Source organism: Apis cerana, linkage group LG11 (genome assembly GCF_029169275.1).
Source record: "Apis cerana isolate GH-2021 linkage group LG11, AcerK_1.0, whole genome shotgun sequence".
Taxonomy (NCBI): Eukaryota; Metazoa; Arthropoda; class Insecta; order Hymenoptera; family Apidae; genus Apis; species Apis cerana.
The window spans coordinates 13,998,124-14,016,840 of NC_083862.1; the positions used below are offsets into that span (position 1 = coordinate 13,998,124).

An 18,717-nucleotide genomic window follows, 5' to 3' on the forward strand; every position below is an offset into this window, starting at 1 on the left:
AAAAAGAAAGTTAAATTAAATAAATAAAATAATAAAATTAAAAACAATAATTTAAGTTTTTAATTATTTTCTTTATTATGCTCTAATATTAATATTAATAACTAATATTTTATATCAATTGTATATGAAATAAATTTAATATATGTTACATTATAATATATACATCAAATTTTATAATATAATTTATGTATATAAAATAAACATGATATATATATAAATTTATATTTTCGGTTTATTTAAGTGAAATCGAGTAAATATAATGTTAAACGTATACTACAGGTACTTTATGATTATCGCTCCAGACCAAATTTATCAGGAATATTTTTATCGCATTCTTTGTGTCAACTATCCATCGGATAATTTACATTGGCGTAAATTGTATTGCTAACACATAAATCGTGCAAACAGGCGTATTAGATATACAAAGAATAGAGACCTATGAACTATGTTACGAGTAATGCAAATTATTAATTCTTGTTCTTTAAAAAACATAATTAAAAAACAAAAAGCAGAGTTCATATTTAAATTTTTTTACATAGTAAAAAAATGATATTTACTTTGAAGAAGATTTTTATACACATGTAAATATTGAATTAATTAATAAACAATGATAAATTTGAAATAATTTTATATATACATAATTAAAATTTACTATGCTCTAAATTTTTTAAATAATGGATGTTTGTTTGCTGTAGATGAACTAGGAGCTTTTTTATATTCATAATAAACTGCATCATCTGCACCAGACATTGATGTCATGTTTCCAGCTTTACGTACAATCTGAAATAATAATAATTTAAATAAAATAGAATAATATATGATATTATGATTTGATTAACATATTTTTTAATGTCAAAAAACTTACAGGTCTTGGACCTTCTCCTGGTATTCTTTCTTCATCCGCATCCATATCACTGGCAGATAGGACTTGTTGTAACAAATGTCCTTGTTCTTCTCGAGATGTATACATCAAATCTGGTTCCTATTTTAATAATTAAATTAATAAAATTTGAAATAATTTTAGAATATTTTTATTTAATTATTATTAGTTATAATAGTGTTTTGTTACTAGTTATAATAATTATCATAGAATTAAAATCAAAATATGTTATTTATCTGAAGAAATAACTATTCTAAAAATTATTAAATGGAAAAAAATATTCATGTTTTATTTTACAATGCATATTTCAAATTTAAAAATAAATTTTAAAAGTATATGTGTATTTGAAAAATTGGAGTTTTAGTTTCAAATTAGTTAAAAAATAATTTTGCAATAATTAAACAGACAAAGTATTATTGTTAATGAAATATTATTTTAATATGTACCTCTTCCATTCCTGCAAGTTTTGTAATAACTTTATAAGCATATCCTTGATTGACAAGGAAACGTTGGCGTTTTCGCGAGTAATTCATTTCCATCGTATCTTGCGATACTAATGTATAAAAAAATGCATTATATTCTTCCGCAATGGCACCTATAAAAAAGCATAATAATATTTACAATTGGTATGATTAATAGATTTTATGTAAAATGATTTATAAAAAACTATAACTAAAACTACCTTTTTTAGCTCTTAAAATTCGTCCTAAACGTTGTGCTTCTTGACGCCGTGAACCACCATGTGAAGATATTTGAATCAATACATTAGCTTCTGGTAAATCAAAAGAAGTATCAGCCACTTTACTAACAAATATAGTATTCACTTTAGTATTGAATTTAAAGTTTTGCAAAATTTGTATTCGTTCACTCTAAAATTAATTTTATCGTTATATATCTTACAATTGTTGCAATTTTTTTTTACGTTTATACTTACTTGACTAGTGGGCCCATAGATATATGGTTTATTCATTTTAATAGCATAATGCTTCAAAGCAAAAACGTTATCCGAGAAAACAATGGTTTTATCGCCACGCCTTTCATGATATCGTATCAAATATTGGCAGCAACGAAATTTATTAGGATTCATTACATAAAGTAACTATAAATAGAATAATATTGAAAATTCAAAAATATTATATCAAATTAAATTAAATTAAAATAACGTACCAATTTTTTACTCATTTTACAACCAAGATATTCTCTATAAAATTCAGGTGTCATAGGACACCAAACTTCGGCACATTGTACTCTTGCAATAAAACCTCTTTTTTGTAATTCTAACCAGTTGGCTTCATACAGTTTAGGCCCAATAAGAAAATTGAGATCAGCAATTTTGTCATCTTCTCGAAGTAATGTCGCGGTCAATCCCAATTTACAATGAGATTGAACAATTGTTAAGACTCTTCTAAACATTTTTGCAGGAATTGTATGTACCTCTATAAATATAACAATATTAAATAATTTAATGAAAAAATATAATTTTTTAATCAATTCAATCTATTAAAAAGATATATTACCATCTAAAACCATAATTCCCCACTCTTGTTCTTGAAGCCATCGCATAGTTTGTTCTGCTTCCCATGAACGTTTCTGAGTATGAGTAATCATGGAATATGTTGTAATTAAAATTCCACAGCCCATAGGCTTATCTTTCGCTTCGCTCGTAAATCGACAAATCATTGAATCATCCGCAGTAGACCACATTTTAAATTGCTGCTTCCATTGTTCTACTGACACTCCAGAATTACATAATACTAATGCACGTTTTCGAACTGTACAACAAGCTGTTACTCCAACTAAACTTTTGCCAGCACCGCAAGGTAAGACTATGACTCCCGATCTAGCTCGTCCATTTCCAAACATTTTTCTTAAACTTTTCTCCTGATAGGGTCTCAGTACAGCTGATGGTTTCAAATCAATGCTAAAATATAATTTATTAATTTTTAAATATTTTTTATCATTTGTATTAAATATAATTCTATTATATGTACTATTTTATTATACTTTATATCTGGATTTATAGTATCATTACGAAAATCATATTCTGCTAATAAAGGATATTCCAATTCAATACATCTTTTTTGTATAACTTCAATTTTTTCCTGTAAAAAACTTTTAATATAAATATTTATAAATTTTTTATATTTATAAATTTATTTTTTATAATCTCAAGTAAAAATTAAAAAATACCTGATTTACTTCAAAACTAACTGTTTTTAATTCATGCTCTTCTTCTTCATCTTCATCCTCTTTATCTATTTTATCATAAAAAGTAGTTATATCTTCAGGAACAGCAGCTGTTTCTGCTGGAACCTGATCATTAGTTGGTTCTGTTACTTTGGTAGTTCCAGTAGGAACATTAGTTATGGCTTTTGCTCCAAACTAAAAGGAATAGAAATTATTAATATTATATTTTATTAAAATAGTGATATAATTGGTATATAATTACCTGTGGTGTTTTTGTTTTATTTTGAACATTTGTAATTATTTCATCTTTATCATCTTCTACATTTTTCTTTAATCTACATTCTTGAATTACAGGATCTTTCAATAATCTTTGTAATACTTCTGGATATGGAGATTCAACAAAATATTTATTGTGTTTTAATACTAATTTCACTTTACCATATGACAATGTACATAATTTAATAAATTCTATAATTCCGTCAGGAATGCTGGTTTTACTAAGTCTTTTTAAATATTCTATTATATCATGTGTTTGAAGACCAACACTTACAGCAGCATATAAAGAATAAGCAGTTAATTTATACTGAAATGTAAAATTTAAAATATTAATAAAATTATATAAAACTTAAAATAATTTTATAAATATTATATAAATGAATTTGTAAGAGTATTTTTACTTCATGAATATGTTCTGGACGACATACAGGTTCTGAGATAGCAATTAAAAAATCATGAGCATGTTTATATACAGGTGAAAAAGATTCCAAAAAAATATGTCCATTTGGTGCCTAAAAATATTTACATAATAATAAAATAATTCTTATATTTAAAAAATTATGAAAAATAAATTAATTTTAATATCTTACCACCCAAAGTGGTCTTAAAGCACAATCAGCTTTTAAAATCATTTGTGAACGATAATCTTTTGCACCAAATTCATCTTCTAATGCTGTATCATCTTGTTTTTCAACATCATTCTTGGCTGCATCAGGTATACCTTCAGTTTCATTATCATCTAAAGTATCATCTTCATTGTATTCTTCTGGATCTTCCTTACGTTTTTTCCATTTACCTCTGTCTATAAAAATAAATTTTTATTACAATATCAAACAATTTTGTTTTCTTTATATATACATAGTATAATTTGAAATTTTAATTTATAGAAAATGTTGTAAAAATAATAAAATTAATTGTTAAAAATTGCAAATTTTTTAAATTTAATTTTAAAATAAAAAATAAGTTTATACCATTGTCTTTTTTGAAACGTTTTGGAGGACCCATTATTAAATTTAATCGTCAAATTATAAATAATCTTTTTTATTACATTTACAGTTAAAAAAATTAAAGAAATTAATAATTTTTACAATTTAACAAACATACGCAAAATAAGCTAAATGCTTTAAAGGTAGAGTGCGAAAAACTTAGAGTGTATACATGATGGAAAAATGGTTAGTCATAGAAAAAATATAATATAGATATAAAACTCAGTAACATAATTTAATATACATATATATCTTTCAATTTATAAAGGTAATATTAAAGATAATTATATTTTGAAATAAAATAAATTCTATAAGAAATTTCTATTTACATTTATTTATATCATTACATTTTTTGTCTTTTAAATAACAAAAATATTAATTTATATCATAATTATTCTTAAATAACTAAATAAATCTTAAATAATCACTAATAGTTAATTTTTAAAAATTTTAAAAATATATTTCATTACATTTATAAACAAAGATACTGAGACGAATGTTTTAATAATAATTTAATTATTGTAATATATTTTAAATATTTCAAAATATTAATTATTATTAATTATATATATAATGTTATATACATATTATATATATATATTGTATATGCTATAATATAATATTGTTTTAATTATTGTTGTAATTATTGTTAGGGACTTAGAAATAAGTAAGTTTTAAACTTATATATATCTGAAAAATGTTTTTTATTGATAATAAATCAGATAAAAAAATACAAGATTAAATTTTATAAGATAATATAAGATATTTTCAAGAGTATTTATTTAGTACTCTCAATTATTCTTGTACTTTATATATATACTGTCAAGAAGGAACATTGCTATTTGTATCAAAAGTTTTTTCACTGATTAGGCCTAAAGAAAAAAGACAAACTAAAGCAGCACCTTGTTCTGCCCATTTTTTATTTTTTTCCCTTGAAATAATTTAAAAGACATTTTAACAATTAGCTTTAATAAAATAAGAATATATGATATAATATACATATAATTTTTTTATTACCAGAAAGATGATCCATATTTCCGTCCATCAACAGTAACAATAGAACGGAATAATTTTCCTTTTTGTTGTGTATTATAGTTTGGCATTTTTTTTCTTTGAGTTTGTGTCCACTTGTGTAATACAGTTTTTGGTAGTTCAAGATCTGTTATATAATTATTTCTTAAAAATGCACAATGCATTAAAATTACATCTTCCTCCTCTAAAATCTTTCTTTTATTACATAATTGAGCCTGTTTTTCATCTTCTTTCATAGGTGAAACTTGAGATCTTCCTAATAAACCTTTTTCTTCAAATTCCTTTTTTTTCAAATAAAAATAATCACTTAAGTCCCATAAATTGCTAAAGCAAGATATTTATAAATGATATTATGTTATCAATTTATAAATAATTATATAATATAACTCATATTTTAATAATATAACTCATACCATATTTGTTCTAAAGTTTGAGAACTAAGAAACTTTTTGCCTAATGTTGATTCTTGTTGTTCTCTAAGTATATTTTGTATACAATACTTAGTATTGGAAGGTGAATTATCACAATCCACAGCATATTTTAAATATGATTTTATCACATCTTCCATAGGAAGTAAACCTTTTTCACTAAATATTGAACAATTCCATTCAGCTGCACGTGCAAGCATTACACTACTGCATCCTGTTATTTCCTTAAATCTATAAATAACTATAGTTATTTTTAAACTATATAATAATATAATTATATATATAAATTATATAAACAACAATATATAATAGAAGTAAAATTTAAATGAAATATTACTTGAAAATATCAGAATATTTCTGTATTTCTTTTGATCCTCCATTTGCTATAACTGGTATAGAAAGTCTATTGGAAATTTTTTTTAGAACTTCATTGCGGTTCATATGTTGTGGTCTTTCATGAACAGTACGACCATGAACAGCAATTGCTGCTATACCAGTTGATTGTAAAAGTTCACAAAGTTCTATAGTCTTATCTATATCTGGCAATATACGAATTTTACAAGTTACTGGGATATTCAAATTATCTACTAAAGTTTTCAAAATATTTGTAGCTGTTTCTGGTTCTTTCAAAAGAGCTGCTCCCATTTTTCCTATTAAGGAAAACAATTTGGGACAACCCATATTTAAATCAATTCCAGCAACATCTTGTTCTACCATTTTAGCTACTTTTAATGCTCTTGCTGCATCACAAGTACCGATTTGTAAAACTACTTTATCTTTCTCTTTGGGACAAGTTCGAAAAGTCACTGTACCATCTGTTTTGTCTATATAATCAATTGTTCCCAAAACATCTAAAAAAATGTATTTTAAAATAATTAATGTATTGTAATTTTTCTCATTTTCTTTAGATTAAATAATTTTTTAATCATAATGTTAACATTTTCTTACTAACATTTTCTTACCGTTTTCACGACGAAATGATCGTAACAATTTCCAGTCTATTAATTCTTCCGTATATACTACATCAGCACCGTAATCGAGTGCAAGAAGACGCATAGGAAGAGTACCTATTCGTACCATTGGTGCTAGTATGAGTTTATTCTCATAATTTAGTCTTTTTCTTTCCATTTTTATCATTTTATTAATTACATTAATTTAGTATTGTCAATATGTTGCTATTCCTTTCATGGTTTTGAAATATAAATGTTTCTAATTTATTATTTTCTTATTGTCGCATTTATCATTATTATTCAATGATATATGTTATTAATTAATTATTCAATGATATAAGTTTTTCTTTTGAACATCTTAGTAAATTATAGTAAATTAATAACTCTAAATTTTTTGTAGCATTATCACACATCAAAATTTTTTTATAATACCATGAACATGCAAACAATGTTATTTCATTATTATTTAACTAGATGGCAGTTTCATTATGTTTAATCGTATATGTGATGTTGATCCAACTTAGTAAGAATTTCTTATTCTGTGATTAATGATTACAATACTTTCAAATTTGAATGCTAAAATCGATTAACTGTCAAATAATACGTTAATAATAATATGGTACAATCTTCTCTTTGTTTCAATAATTTGGCGATTAGTAAATCGCTCAGAATCTTTTATGTGTACAAACTATTGTCATAAGAGATTAGTAACCAAAGTAATTGAACGGCAGACAAAGAAAAATTTTGACAATGTTCACACCATCTAAACTTACAGATACAGATTTGATTGATGTGACCGTATTAAATACTCCTCAACCACAAGCAACTTCGACTGTACAAAGAAAAAACACGTGAGTTTGTTTTTTTTATAAATTTTATATCTTTTAATTAATCTATATATATATGATTTATATATATATATATAATATATACATAATATATATATAATAATATAAAAATTAATTCTTAATAATCTTTACAGATTTGAAAGTAAAGTTCCTGATAAAAATATTAATGAACCTATTAATGAATCTATTAGACATAAAAGTATGACAGAGAAATGTGATGAATCATCTCTTGGTATACTTAATGATATGCCTTCTTGTAAGTTTTTTTTTTAAATTATAATATTATATTATACTTTTTAAAAAATAATAAATTTTTATAGTTTTAGCTGAAGTAAGTGGATTGGAAGAAATAGAAAAATGTGATGAGAATAATTTAAATTCAGAACATGAACTTGTTAGAAAATTACTTCAAAGATGTAGTGATTTAAAAACTACCTTTACTATACATGGTAAAGATTTATTTTTTTTTTACAACTTTTTATAGATTTTTATAGATTAACAATGAATATATATATTTTTTATTTACATTACAGATATAAATAAAGAAAATGATGTAAATATTCAAAACTTATCTGATAATATTAATCCTGCACTGATTGATTCCAATCAAATTATTTTTCAAAATGAAAACAGTTCACATTCATTTATCAATAAAACAAGTAGTGTAAGTATAATTTTTTATAAAGAATTAATCAAAATGATTAATTGATTAAATGATTAAATGATTTTTTATGAATTTCATATCCAGGTTATTTTTGAACCAAATGAGATAAGTGCACGTTCATCAGGATTAAGTAGAAATTCAGAAAAATGTTTATCATCATCATCATCAAGCAAAAATTTAAATACAATAACATTTGATACAACAACTGCTGAATTGATGGCTCAATTTAATAATGAAGATTTTCGTCCTGCTTCTGAAATGACTAGTCAATTCATAGCTGATGAAGCTTCTTGGCAACAAAATTATTCTTATGCTCTTCCTACAACTTCTACTGAAAAAGAACATCTAGATTTATCTTGTTTTTCTGGTGTAATTGGTGAACTAGATATATCAGTAGAGTAAGTGTAGAATTATAAATATTTTACATAATAATATATAGATTATAATATGATCAAATTTTAGATCTTGTGCTGGACGTAAGGTATCTATAGGTGAATTTTTTAGAAGAAAATGTGGAAATTTTGGAGAATTATCAGATAATGCAGTAGAAAGGCCAAGTTTAGGTTTATCTGTAAATAGTCCAAAAAAAAAAGATCAAATTATACCATTAGTTGATTCAACTATTGTAACAGAAGGTATTATTTACTTTATTTATCTAAATAAATGTTTTATATATATAAAAAATTATTTTTTTTTTTATAGATTTTTCAATTGGATCTATTGCTAGTAAAGATAAAACTCAAAATATGCAAAGTACAATGAAAGATATAGAAGAACATAGTATTATGAGTTTGACCAGTATTGCTCAAGCATTACAGGATATTGATAATGGTACACCTAGAAGATTAGTAGATCAACTTATCATGGCAAAAAAAAAAAGGAAATCCTTGCGCATGCAAGAAGAAAATCTAATTAGAGATACTTATACATTAATGCCTTCAAATAGAAAATCTATGCCTATTACTCCAAGTAGGGATATAGATAACTTTAAAAAAGATATAGGATTATTAAATCTTACAACAAAATTATCTCTAGATAGTAAAATCATTAATGAAACTATAGGTATTAAACATTCTATTCCAAGAATGCTTTCATTTGATTCTAATTCAGGTGTAAAAGCAAATGTTGAAGTTGCTTATCAAGAACTTAAGAAAGAAATAAGTAATGAAAAATTATCATCTTCACATAATGAAGGTATATACATTTTATTTTCTAAAAATTTCATTCAACTAACCAATAATAGGTTTGAAATTTTTTTTTGATTCACTTAAAAAAAAATTATGAATTTTAGATTTTAAATTATTATTGGAAGATTCTAAACTAACTCTTCCAAACTATATAAAAAAAGAAGTATCACCTTGTATTTCAAAGATTAACACAATAATTAATCATGAGAAACAGTTTGTTAAACTTGAGAAGAAAGAAATAGAAAAAAAAGATGATATAAAAAAGGAAAATATTTCATATAAAGATAAATTAGAAATTTCTATACAAGATTGTTCAAAAGAAACTCAATCTTATGTTAATAGTATGATGTTATAACACAACAACAAGAGTAATTATATGATCATGCTTTTGCTTTTTTTTATTAATTGTTATTTTTTTATTTCTTATAGATGTTATTATTGGCAAAAATACGGAAGAATTATGTAATTGTATCGTTGGTTTACCTAGAGAGACTGACATCGAACTTTTAAATAAAAGTGATAAATGGATGCTTTGTTCATTAAATATAAATCAAATTCAAGGAGATAAAGAAATTATTCAACTTTCATCACCAAACAATGTTGTTCTTGTTAAACCAAATTCAGAAAAGTTTTTTAAGGTAAAAAAAAAAATATATATTTTAATATAAAAATTAAAAAAAAAATTATATACATTAATTTATATATTTAGATTATTGCAACAGTAATGAAAATGAGTAAACCAATTATAACTGTTGTAAACATAACAGTATTAGATGTAGTAGCAAAATTTGAATGGACTATGAAACATATTATTTGTTTCAAACCTGAAGAAATCGATATAGATATATCAAATCCTTTACAAAAAAAGGAATTAGATTTTCAATATGTTGTTGAGAATAGTGTGACAATTCTACCTATTACAATAAAAAATAAAAACAGTATTAATGTTCCTATTAAATTTTTTATATCACAGGTAATGATTTTATCTAATTTCAAATAAATATATTTTTTATTTTTTTAATTTTTTTTTATCTTATCTATCTTTTTTATTTTCTTACCTTAATTAAATGCAGCATGAACCAGTAATATTCAGTTTAGAAAATTCAGCAGAACCACAATATATTATTCTTAAAACTCAAGATGCATATATTATAAATATTCAATGCAAGGGTATTCTACAGAAAAGTAGTGAAATGCAACAACAATCTTTACAACGTTTCGATAGTACTTTAATAATTCAAGCTGAAAACAATTCTGTAGAGAAAAATATACTAATCCAAGAAGTTCCTCTTGTTGTACAAGTAGGAACTTTTAAAATAGAAGTGATTGAAACAGATTTACCTTTGATTATTCCTAATAAACAAAGCAAATCTTTGTCTGTGATTAATCTTGGAACGATACCAATAGTTATATCAGCCACATTTTCTGAAGACATTGACTCAAAAAAAAATTCTAAATATTTTTCAATTGAACCAGAAAATATACATATGCAACCTAAAGAAATTGGACGTTTTTTTATCACTTATAAACAACAAATTTTAGACATTCCTAAAATGTAAGAAGGTATTTTATATGTAGATTTATATTATTATGAATTTATTTTTATTGATTTTTATTTATATTTAAAGATATACAAAAATTAAATTAACTGCTGCTGGTAATGTTCAACATTATATTATAATTGGTGAATCGAGCGTATGTACTGAGGGAGAAAATGAAAATTTTCCTCGTTGTGAAACCCCTCAGTATTTACCATCTGTAAGTTCTCCTTCTTCTCCACATAGTATGGTTTCAAGCAAGTAAGTTTATTATTATATTTTATATTAAAGTTTTATGAAGTTCTGTTAATATTTTATACAATATAGGTCAAGCGCATCTGGTAGAAATTCTTCTCTTAGTTCAGTATCAGGTTCAACTGTTGCTGGAGATAAAATTCCTATAAAAACAACCCATGCTGCTCTGTCATGGAATAGTTTAAAAATAGGAAAATCGGAAATTAAAGAATTTACAATTCGTAATACAAGCAACAACAAGATTAAGATACAAGCTACTATATCAGATAATGAAAAAAATTTTCGAGTAATATATTTAATTTATTATAATAAATTAATATTTTACATTTATGTTTTTATACAATAATAAATATATTTTAGTTTCTTCGAGAACGAGAAGCCGTTGGTACAACTATTGTATTGGTATTGCAAGGTTCAGAAAGTAGGACATTGTCTGTTGTATTTAGTCCTCATCATATAGGTGCAGCAAGTGGAAAAATTATATTTAAGCATTATCAATCAAAAAGAGAAGATTCTGAATCTTTACCTTCGAGACAAGTAAATAAATTTAAATATTAAATATTAAATTAAAATAAATTTTACTCTTATATAAGTCAAATAATAAATTTAAAATATATTATTTATAGATATTTCTATATGGTTATGGGGGTTATAGCAAAGTCGAAATTTCAGAAGTATTCAAAGACACAAATGGAAAAATGTGGTTGTCACTTGGCATGTTAAATTCAGAAAGTTCTTTAAGTGCAAAGATAAAATTACAAAATACTGGAGATTTATGTTCTTATGTTAAAATAAAGTTAACACCAAAAGGTATAAATATTTAAATATTTAATTTATTAATTAATAAATTAAATAGTTAAATATTAACACCAAAAGGTATAAATATTTAAATATTTAATTTATTAATTAATAAATTAAATAGTTAAATATAAATGTATTCATCATTTTTTAAATAATTCTTGGATGATTTTAGCTGTGTATCCTACTATGATATCAAGTTGGCAAGTAAATCCAACTGAATTATTGTTAAATCCAAAAGAAGTTCAATGGGTAACTCTGGAATTTCATCCACGAAAAGAAGATTTAGCGTTATTACAAAAATCTGATGTATCGCATGTTGGAACATTATTAATTACTCACGGAGATGAACCTACGCGTTTGCGAATTCGTAGGTAAGATATTAAATTTATAAACACTTAATCTATTTTGAATTCCAATTATATTTTCAGATTATATAAAAAGATGAAAGAAACAGGCGAGTTGAATGGAAATGAAAATGAAACTTTTAGAAATATAGTTCATCCAATATGTAAGGTTTTCTCTGGAGAACAATTAGTATCAGATGTAATACCTATTCGAGATTCAGTGGTAAATAATAATAAATTTATTTATTTAAGTTTTTTTTAAATAATCTATCTATGTGAATATTATTTAGCAAAATTTTGGAGATCTTTGTCGTGAGATTCGGCAACACGAAATAATGTTAACAATGGAAGTATGTGCTGACGAAACTCTGTCTGTTCTTCATGACAATCCTGATGAATCACAAATGTTTTATTCTCTTTATAGTGAAAATAGTCATGTATATGATGGAAATGCAGAAAGTTTTTTACCTTCAGAGTAAGTGTAATTATTAGTATAATTCTAATGTAAATAATTTTTATAAATAATTGTATTTAAATAAACAAAATTTTTAGGACTCTCGTAGAAAATACTTTAATTCAAAACGATATGAATATCAATAATTTTATGATCAGTCCATCTATTGTAGTTTTAACTCCACCAACTAGAACAGAAGCAATTATAACATTAAAAAATTCTTGTACTGTAGCACAGCCATTTGAAACTCATTTATCAAATACAGAATATCTAACTATTGTCCCTACTGAGGGAATGATACCCACCAGAAGAGATTTTCAATTAAAAATTCAATGCAAACGAAAAGTTGAACGAAATTTTAATGCGATTCTTGAAATTTATACGGAAAACAATAAACTTGAAGTACAAATAAGAGTAAATGTTAAACAGTTATGAATTGATGTTTTAAAATTAATTTTTTATTGAAATATTTATTATACAAATATGCTATTCAGTTTTGAATTTTTATACGAGCAATATTTTTATTATCAATAAATTAATTTTCAATCAATTTCTTTATTTATTTATATATTGTTTGATGATATCAAAATGTGCATTATTTATCTTAAATTGTACATTATATTTTGAATGAAGATTTTGTATTATCTGAACCATATTTTGTACGTCATTTATGCCAGAATGTAATTTTCCTTCTACAGGAAGTTTAAAATACGAGAGCATATCTAACAAACTTCGTGGATAATAGTTTGTTGCATCACAAAAAGTACCTTTCAAGTTTATCCATTTCATAAATTGTGTTGGAAACGGTATGTTTTCTAATTTACATTGAGCTGGTAACATAAATTTTAAATCCCAATCACCACATGTAACAAATGCACTATCATTTCCATTTTTGAAATAATTGTGTTCCTCTAACCAATTACAAAATTTCATAAAGATTTCTGAAAAATGGGGTTGGTTGTCCACCATGTCTTGTATAATTCCAGTAAGTTGTATACAAAATGGAGTAAGTTGAGGATGAACTTTTGGTTTAATATATTCATGGAACACATTCACTATTTTCCAACTTTTTGTACACACTGCTGCACAGGGAAATTCAATAATTTCTTGCGGTTCGATTTTTTCATATTTTTTGCAAGTGCATTCAAAATCTAATACAAGCAGATAGTTGAAATGTTGTTTAACTTCTTTGGTTCCTTTATAAATAGATCGTGGATATTTTGTTAAAACTCGATAAGCCATAGTTTTATTAAATATGTTTATAATTATTGAAAGGAAAAGTTCACAGAAAACTGATTTAAGATATGTAATATTTTTAAAATTATATTTGAATAAGGTTAACTATGTAATAAGGTTAACATGAATTCTTATTGAATTGAAAGATGATGATTAATTTTTAACATTTTCTTAAATTATAACTTTAATAAAATTATTATTTATTAACTTATTATTTTGCTTTACAAATATTAATTAAATTATAATAAAAAACTGTGTTTAAATATGTTATTAAATTAGTATCTTAAAGTAAATATTAAGAAAGATCACACGGTTATCGCGGCAAATTCAACTTTCGTAGAATTATAACTGCGTGTTAATATAAAATAATGTTATTATTAACATAATATTAAACAAATATAATGATTTGAAAATATATATATATATTAATAATCAATAATTTGACCAAGTTTTTTTAATCGATTAAGTAATGCATCACCTCTTTTTATTATATTTTGATAAACCAATTCTTGATCGCATGAAGCGTCAGGTGCTTTTCCTCTATTGCAACTAGCGGCACTAACAGTAACGATCATTTTAGCCACTTTATCGATTTTACAATGCAATTTACCGTTCGCAATGAAACGTGCTATTTCCTGTTCTATAAACTCTTCTGTCACACCAAATTCTGTTGCCATTCTATTTAAATTAATAGTTCTATATGCTTGTAAAAGTTGAGAGTATGCTTTCAAACGCATCTCTCTTACGTAATAACGATAATGGAAATGGAACAAAGGATTTATCTTAAGTTCATGCTCTATCCAGGCAAGATTTTCGAAGAACTCTTTGTAATGACAATCATAAAAAGAATAAAAAAATTCTCTATATTTAGGTGCTTCTGTAAGTAATGTTTGTTGCAGAAGTCCGTTATCGTTAAATTGTGTATCAAGTTCTGATCGGGATAAAGAAATTATTCCAGATAATAACGTATATTCTACTACTTCTTTGAATGGTAATAATTCATAAGATTCAAAAGTAGGTATACAATCCAATAGAAGTGTTGCAGCACGGGAAAAGCTTCGTGTTGCAAGATAATAAACAGCTTCGTATACTTTCAATTTATTACGACAACACCAATTGCTACCCGATGCATGACATCCTTCCATCAGATCCGTTATCTCGGAAATTATTTTTGCCATCGAACGAATATTATTTCTTATGTATGCTATTCTAAATAAGCCAAAAGCAGCTTCAATTCTAATGCTAGATGAATTACTTTCATCTTTTAAAATTGAGGTAGCGATATTTGTAGCACGATCAAGATCACCAATCTCGCAAAAAAATTCGAATTTTTTTCTCCAATTCTTTTTTTCAGTGTCCTCAAGAGTAGAATTATCAGAAGATTCTAATTCATTCCATGTAACCTCGTTTTTATGTTTTATCGCGTTGATAAGATCTTCATCAATTTTCCAATTGAATTCTTTGCAAACATCTTCATAGTAACGAGTCATATTTCCGCGTTTTATTGTATCGAGAAATTCAGTTTTTAAGTTGTCATCATTTTGGTATTCCTGTAGAGTTAATTTAAATCGAATCTTGATAAGAAGTATATAATTAGGGGTCTTATGACACAATTCTGGATCATTCATGACTGATATTTTTTAATAATGAATATCATATATGATTTGTATATATGAAATGCAAGTCTTTTGTTTTAATTTAGATCCACTTTTTAACATTTAAACAATTTGAATTATTATTATTATCTTTCGTCATAGGTTCATGAATCGTGAACCAATCAATAAGTATTATTTAAAACAAAAATGGCGCGTTTTTGGATACCCGGCAACAACATTAATTGTATGACATCAAAGAATAGATTCTAACCTTAAATACTTTTTACGAAATTTATAACATAATTTCGAATTATCGATGACTTCAAAACCTACTCAATCTACTAATTTACCATGGTAAATGTACATTCGTTTTATAAAATTAAATTTAAATTAAAATTTTATTTTAAAAATAATCAAATAAAACTAAAATTTCAATCTCTTATTTTAGGGTAGAAAAATATCGACCAAAAAAATTGGATGATTTGATATCTCACGAAGAAATTATTAAAACTAGTTAGTATTTATATTAATTTTATGATTTTATAAAGATATAATTTTTAAATTATTTTATTACAGTAAATAAATTCATCGATGAAAATTTACTTCCACATCTTCTTTTTTATGGACCTCCTGGCACAGGAAAAACAAGTACAATACTTGCTTGTGCACGTAAATTATATACACCAGCTCAATTTAATTCAATGGTTTGATGTTTTATTTTATATTATTTTTATCTTATATAATTTGATATTTCATATTAAAAATTTATATTTATCATATATTTGACATTTATTATATTTTATAGAATAAATATTATTTTTCATGTAGGTTTTAGAAATGAATGCTTCAGATGACAGAGGTATCAATATAGTTAGAGGACAAATACTTAGTTTTGCAAGTACAGGTACAATGTATAGGTCTGGTTTTAAATTAATCATTCTTGATGAAGCTGATGCTATGACAAATGATGCACAGAATGCTCTTAGGAGAAGTAAGTTCTAACATTAATAATTTCCTTTATTATATGTAATTATGAAGAATATATTCTATTCAAAACTTGTTTCAGTAATAGAGAAGTACACAGACAATGTAAGATTTTGTATTATATGTAATTATCTCAGTAAAATTATTCCTGCCCTTCAATCTCGGTGCACTAAATTTAGATTTGGTCCTCTTTCTATAGATCAAATTTTACCAAGGCTAGACACTATTATTAAAGAAGAGAAGTAAGTATATTGATTGTATTGAAACATTATATGTATTAATGATTTTTTTATATATACTTTAGTTTAAATGTTACGGAAGATGGAAAACAAGCATTAATAACATTGAGTGGAGGAGATATGAGAAAAGTTTTGAATGTCCTTCAAAGTACATGGCTTGCTTTTGGGGCAGTTACAGAAGAAAATGTTTATTCTTGCGTTGGACACCCTCTTCCAATTGATATAAAAAACATTGTCAATTGGCTATTCAATGAATCATATGAATTGTGTTATTGTAGTATCCTTTTTTTCCTTATTCAAATTATTGTTTGTCTTCAAATTATAATTTTTCTTAATACATGTTCAGAAATACAAGATATAAAGTTAAAAAAAGGACTGGCATTACAAGATATATTAACAGAACTTCATTTGTTTATAAATAAAAGTATGTTTCTTGCTTTTAAATTTCAAAAAAAAAGATATCACACATAATTTTAATTATTTTTTTTTTAGTTGAATTTCCAGATTCGATACTTATTGATTTAATAATAAAACTAGCTGAAATAGAAAAGAGGGTATCTATTGGTTGTAGTGAAACAGTACAATTAAACGCCCTTGTTTCAGCGTTTCAAAATGCTCGCGATATCGAGACTTAATGCTTATCAAATTTGAGGATACAATTAAGGTAACATTAAATTTATGGCACTATTCTATAAAGAAGTTTAAAATAAAACTTGATTTAATAAAAATGTATTATTTTTTTTTTTTGATAATAAAAAAAAATCAATATTTTTAGACAAAAACTCCATATCAAGTAAATAATCTCTCCATGTTCCGCTATTCACTTTATTCCTTAATTTCCTAGTAAATTATATTTTTTCATAAATAACAATTAAAGTGATAAATCTCCGAAAATAAGTTGTTGAGAATTCGATAAAAAATTGAAACTCATTTATGTAATATTCTATTTAGATGCATGGAGATAACAGAAAAGTTAAAATAATAAGTTTCTTATAAGTAATATTCAATAGATACATCTGTACTCGAATTATTATGTAATTGCACTTGATCGTACAAATGAAACGTTGTTTGTTATTTATATAACAAATATTGCCTAATCAATGCGATTGTTCACGAAAACATCTATACTATAAACAATACTATATGTATAATATATCAAATACTATAAACATGTAATATTACTATTTTTCTTATTAATAGTAATTGAGATTCTAATTTCAATAATTGATTTGTTGCTTTGCAAAATATATGATTAAAATATCTTTTGACAACAATAAATTTTTTTTTAAAAATAATTGATATAATATTTCGATTTTTTTATGTAACGATATAATCCATTATTATTTTGATTTTAATATCACTGAGAGTAAAAAACAAAACATTGCCGAATTAATATTTCATATTTAACTTATTTTTTATCAAATCATATTATTTTTTTCAGCTTCTATTCTCTAAACAAAATTTTCACTCGAACAAATAAAGCACATCATTTATAATTACGATTTTTGCTCATAGTTGATATTAATAACAATGCATATTTAATTGAAAAAATATTCATCATTCGATTACTATTAACAAATATATATCAAACAACTAATAAGATTTCTCATTTAATTTACATTATTAGTATATCTTAACATATTATATATTATTGTTACAGTCGCGGTTGGAGAGACTATTCATATAGTCTTGAAGTGAGATGAAACTGCTGAAATCGTTTTATTCCTATCTTTGTTTATATTATCTCCATTAACTGAAATAATCAGATATATCCAGTATTCTGTTTTTTTTTTTTCGTTCTTTTAAACTTTTAAAATAGTCAATATGAATATT

The 18,717-nt window shown here is 24.4% G+C and overlaps 5 protein-coding genes across 7 annotated transcripts; 2 read left to right on the forward strand and 3 right to left on the reverse strand.

Annotated features, from left to right (window-relative positions):
• Nucleotides 1-50: 50 nt before the first annotated feature.
• On the reverse strand, nt 51-4,521 carry LOC107996010 (general transcription and DNA repair factor IIH helicase subunit XPB). Its single transcript, XM_017053859.3, has 13 exons — nt 4,315-4,521; nt 3,934-4,145; nt 3,745-3,855; nt 3,330-3,650; nt 3,071-3,262; nt 2,885-2,982; nt 2,398-2,801; nt 2,048-2,316; nt 1,815-1,979; nt 1,563-1,749; nt 1,327-1,475; nt 866-982; nt 51-780 (listed from the first exon to the last, which is right to left on the reverse strand). Exons 1-13 carry the CDS (start codon nt 4,346-4,348, stop codon nt 652-654), a joined length of 2,388 nt encoding a protein of 795 aa, XP_016909348.1. The 5' UTR covers nt 4,349-4,521; the 3' UTR covers nt 51-651.
• A 495-nt stretch (nt 4,522-5,016) lies between these two features.
• On the reverse strand, nt 5,017-6,926 carry LOC107995914 (tRNA-dihydrouridine(20) synthase [NAD(P)+]-like). The gene is made up of 5 exons (XM_017053663.3): nt 6,752-6,926; nt 6,127-6,640; nt 5,775-6,020; nt 5,347-5,685; nt 5,017-5,260 (listed from the first exon to the last, which is right to left on the reverse strand). Exons 1-5 carry the CDS (start codon nt 6,924-6,926, stop codon nt 5,152-5,154), a joined length of 1,383 nt encoding a protein of 460 aa, XP_016909152.1. The 3' UTR covers nt 5,017-5,151.
• A 522-nt stretch (nt 6,927-7,448) lies between these two features.
• Nucleotides 7,449-13,380, forward strand: LOC107995913 (uncharacterized). 2 transcript variants are annotated; one of them, XM_062082231.1, is made up of 19 exons: nt 7,449-7,590; nt 7,722-7,843; nt 7,908-8,036; nt 8,121-8,251; nt 8,336-8,649; nt 8,714-8,886; nt 8,954-9,445; nt 9,543-9,779; nt 9,868-10,076; nt 10,148-10,411; nt 10,512-10,993; nt 11,067-11,237; nt 11,304-11,517; nt 11,592-11,768; nt 11,858-12,041; nt 12,205-12,403; nt 12,461-12,599; nt 12,667-12,851; nt 12,929-13,380. In XM_062082231.1, the coding sequence occupies exons 1-19, from the start codon at nt 7,490-7,492 to the stop codon at nt 13,263-13,265; spliced, it is 4,260 nt and encodes a 1,419-aa protein (XP_061938215.1). In that variant the 5' UTR covers nt 7,449-7,489; the 3' UTR covers nt 13,266-13,380. The 2 variants fall into 2 exon arrangements, with proteins under 2 accessions (XP_061938215.1, XP_061938216.1); XM_062082232.1 differs by lacking the exon at nt 9,543-9,779.
• On the reverse strand, nt 13,267-15,694 carry LOC107995745 (26S proteasome non-ATPase regulatory subunit 6). The gene is made up of 2 exons (XM_028665705.2): nt 14,545-15,694; nt 13,267-14,089 (listed from the first exon to the last, which is right to left on the reverse strand). Exons 1-2 carry the CDS (start codon nt 15,692-15,694, stop codon nt 13,386-13,388), a joined length of 1,854 nt encoding a protein of 617 aa, XP_028521506.1. The 3' UTR covers nt 13,267-13,385.
• Nucleotides 15,695-15,874: 180 nt separating this feature from the next.
• Nucleotides 15,875-17,666, forward strand: LOC107995916 (replication factor C subunit 5). 2 transcript variants are annotated; one of them, XM_017053666.3, is made up of 8 exons: nt 15,875-16,015; nt 16,110-16,174; nt 16,238-16,365; nt 16,490-16,652; nt 16,728-16,887; nt 16,950-17,161; nt 17,231-17,308; nt 17,377-17,666. In XM_017053666.3, exons 1-8 carry the CDS (start codon nt 15,978-15,980, stop codon nt 17,517-17,519), a joined length of 987 nt encoding a protein of 328 aa, XP_016909155.1. In that variant the 5' UTR covers nt 15,875-15,977; the 3' UTR covers nt 17,520-17,666. The 2 variants fall into 2 exon arrangements, with proteins under 2 accessions (XP_016909155.1, XP_061938223.1); XM_062082239.1 differs by having other exon boundaries at nt 16,950-17,308.
• The last annotated feature ends 1,051 nt before the right edge of the window (nt 17,667-18,717 follow it).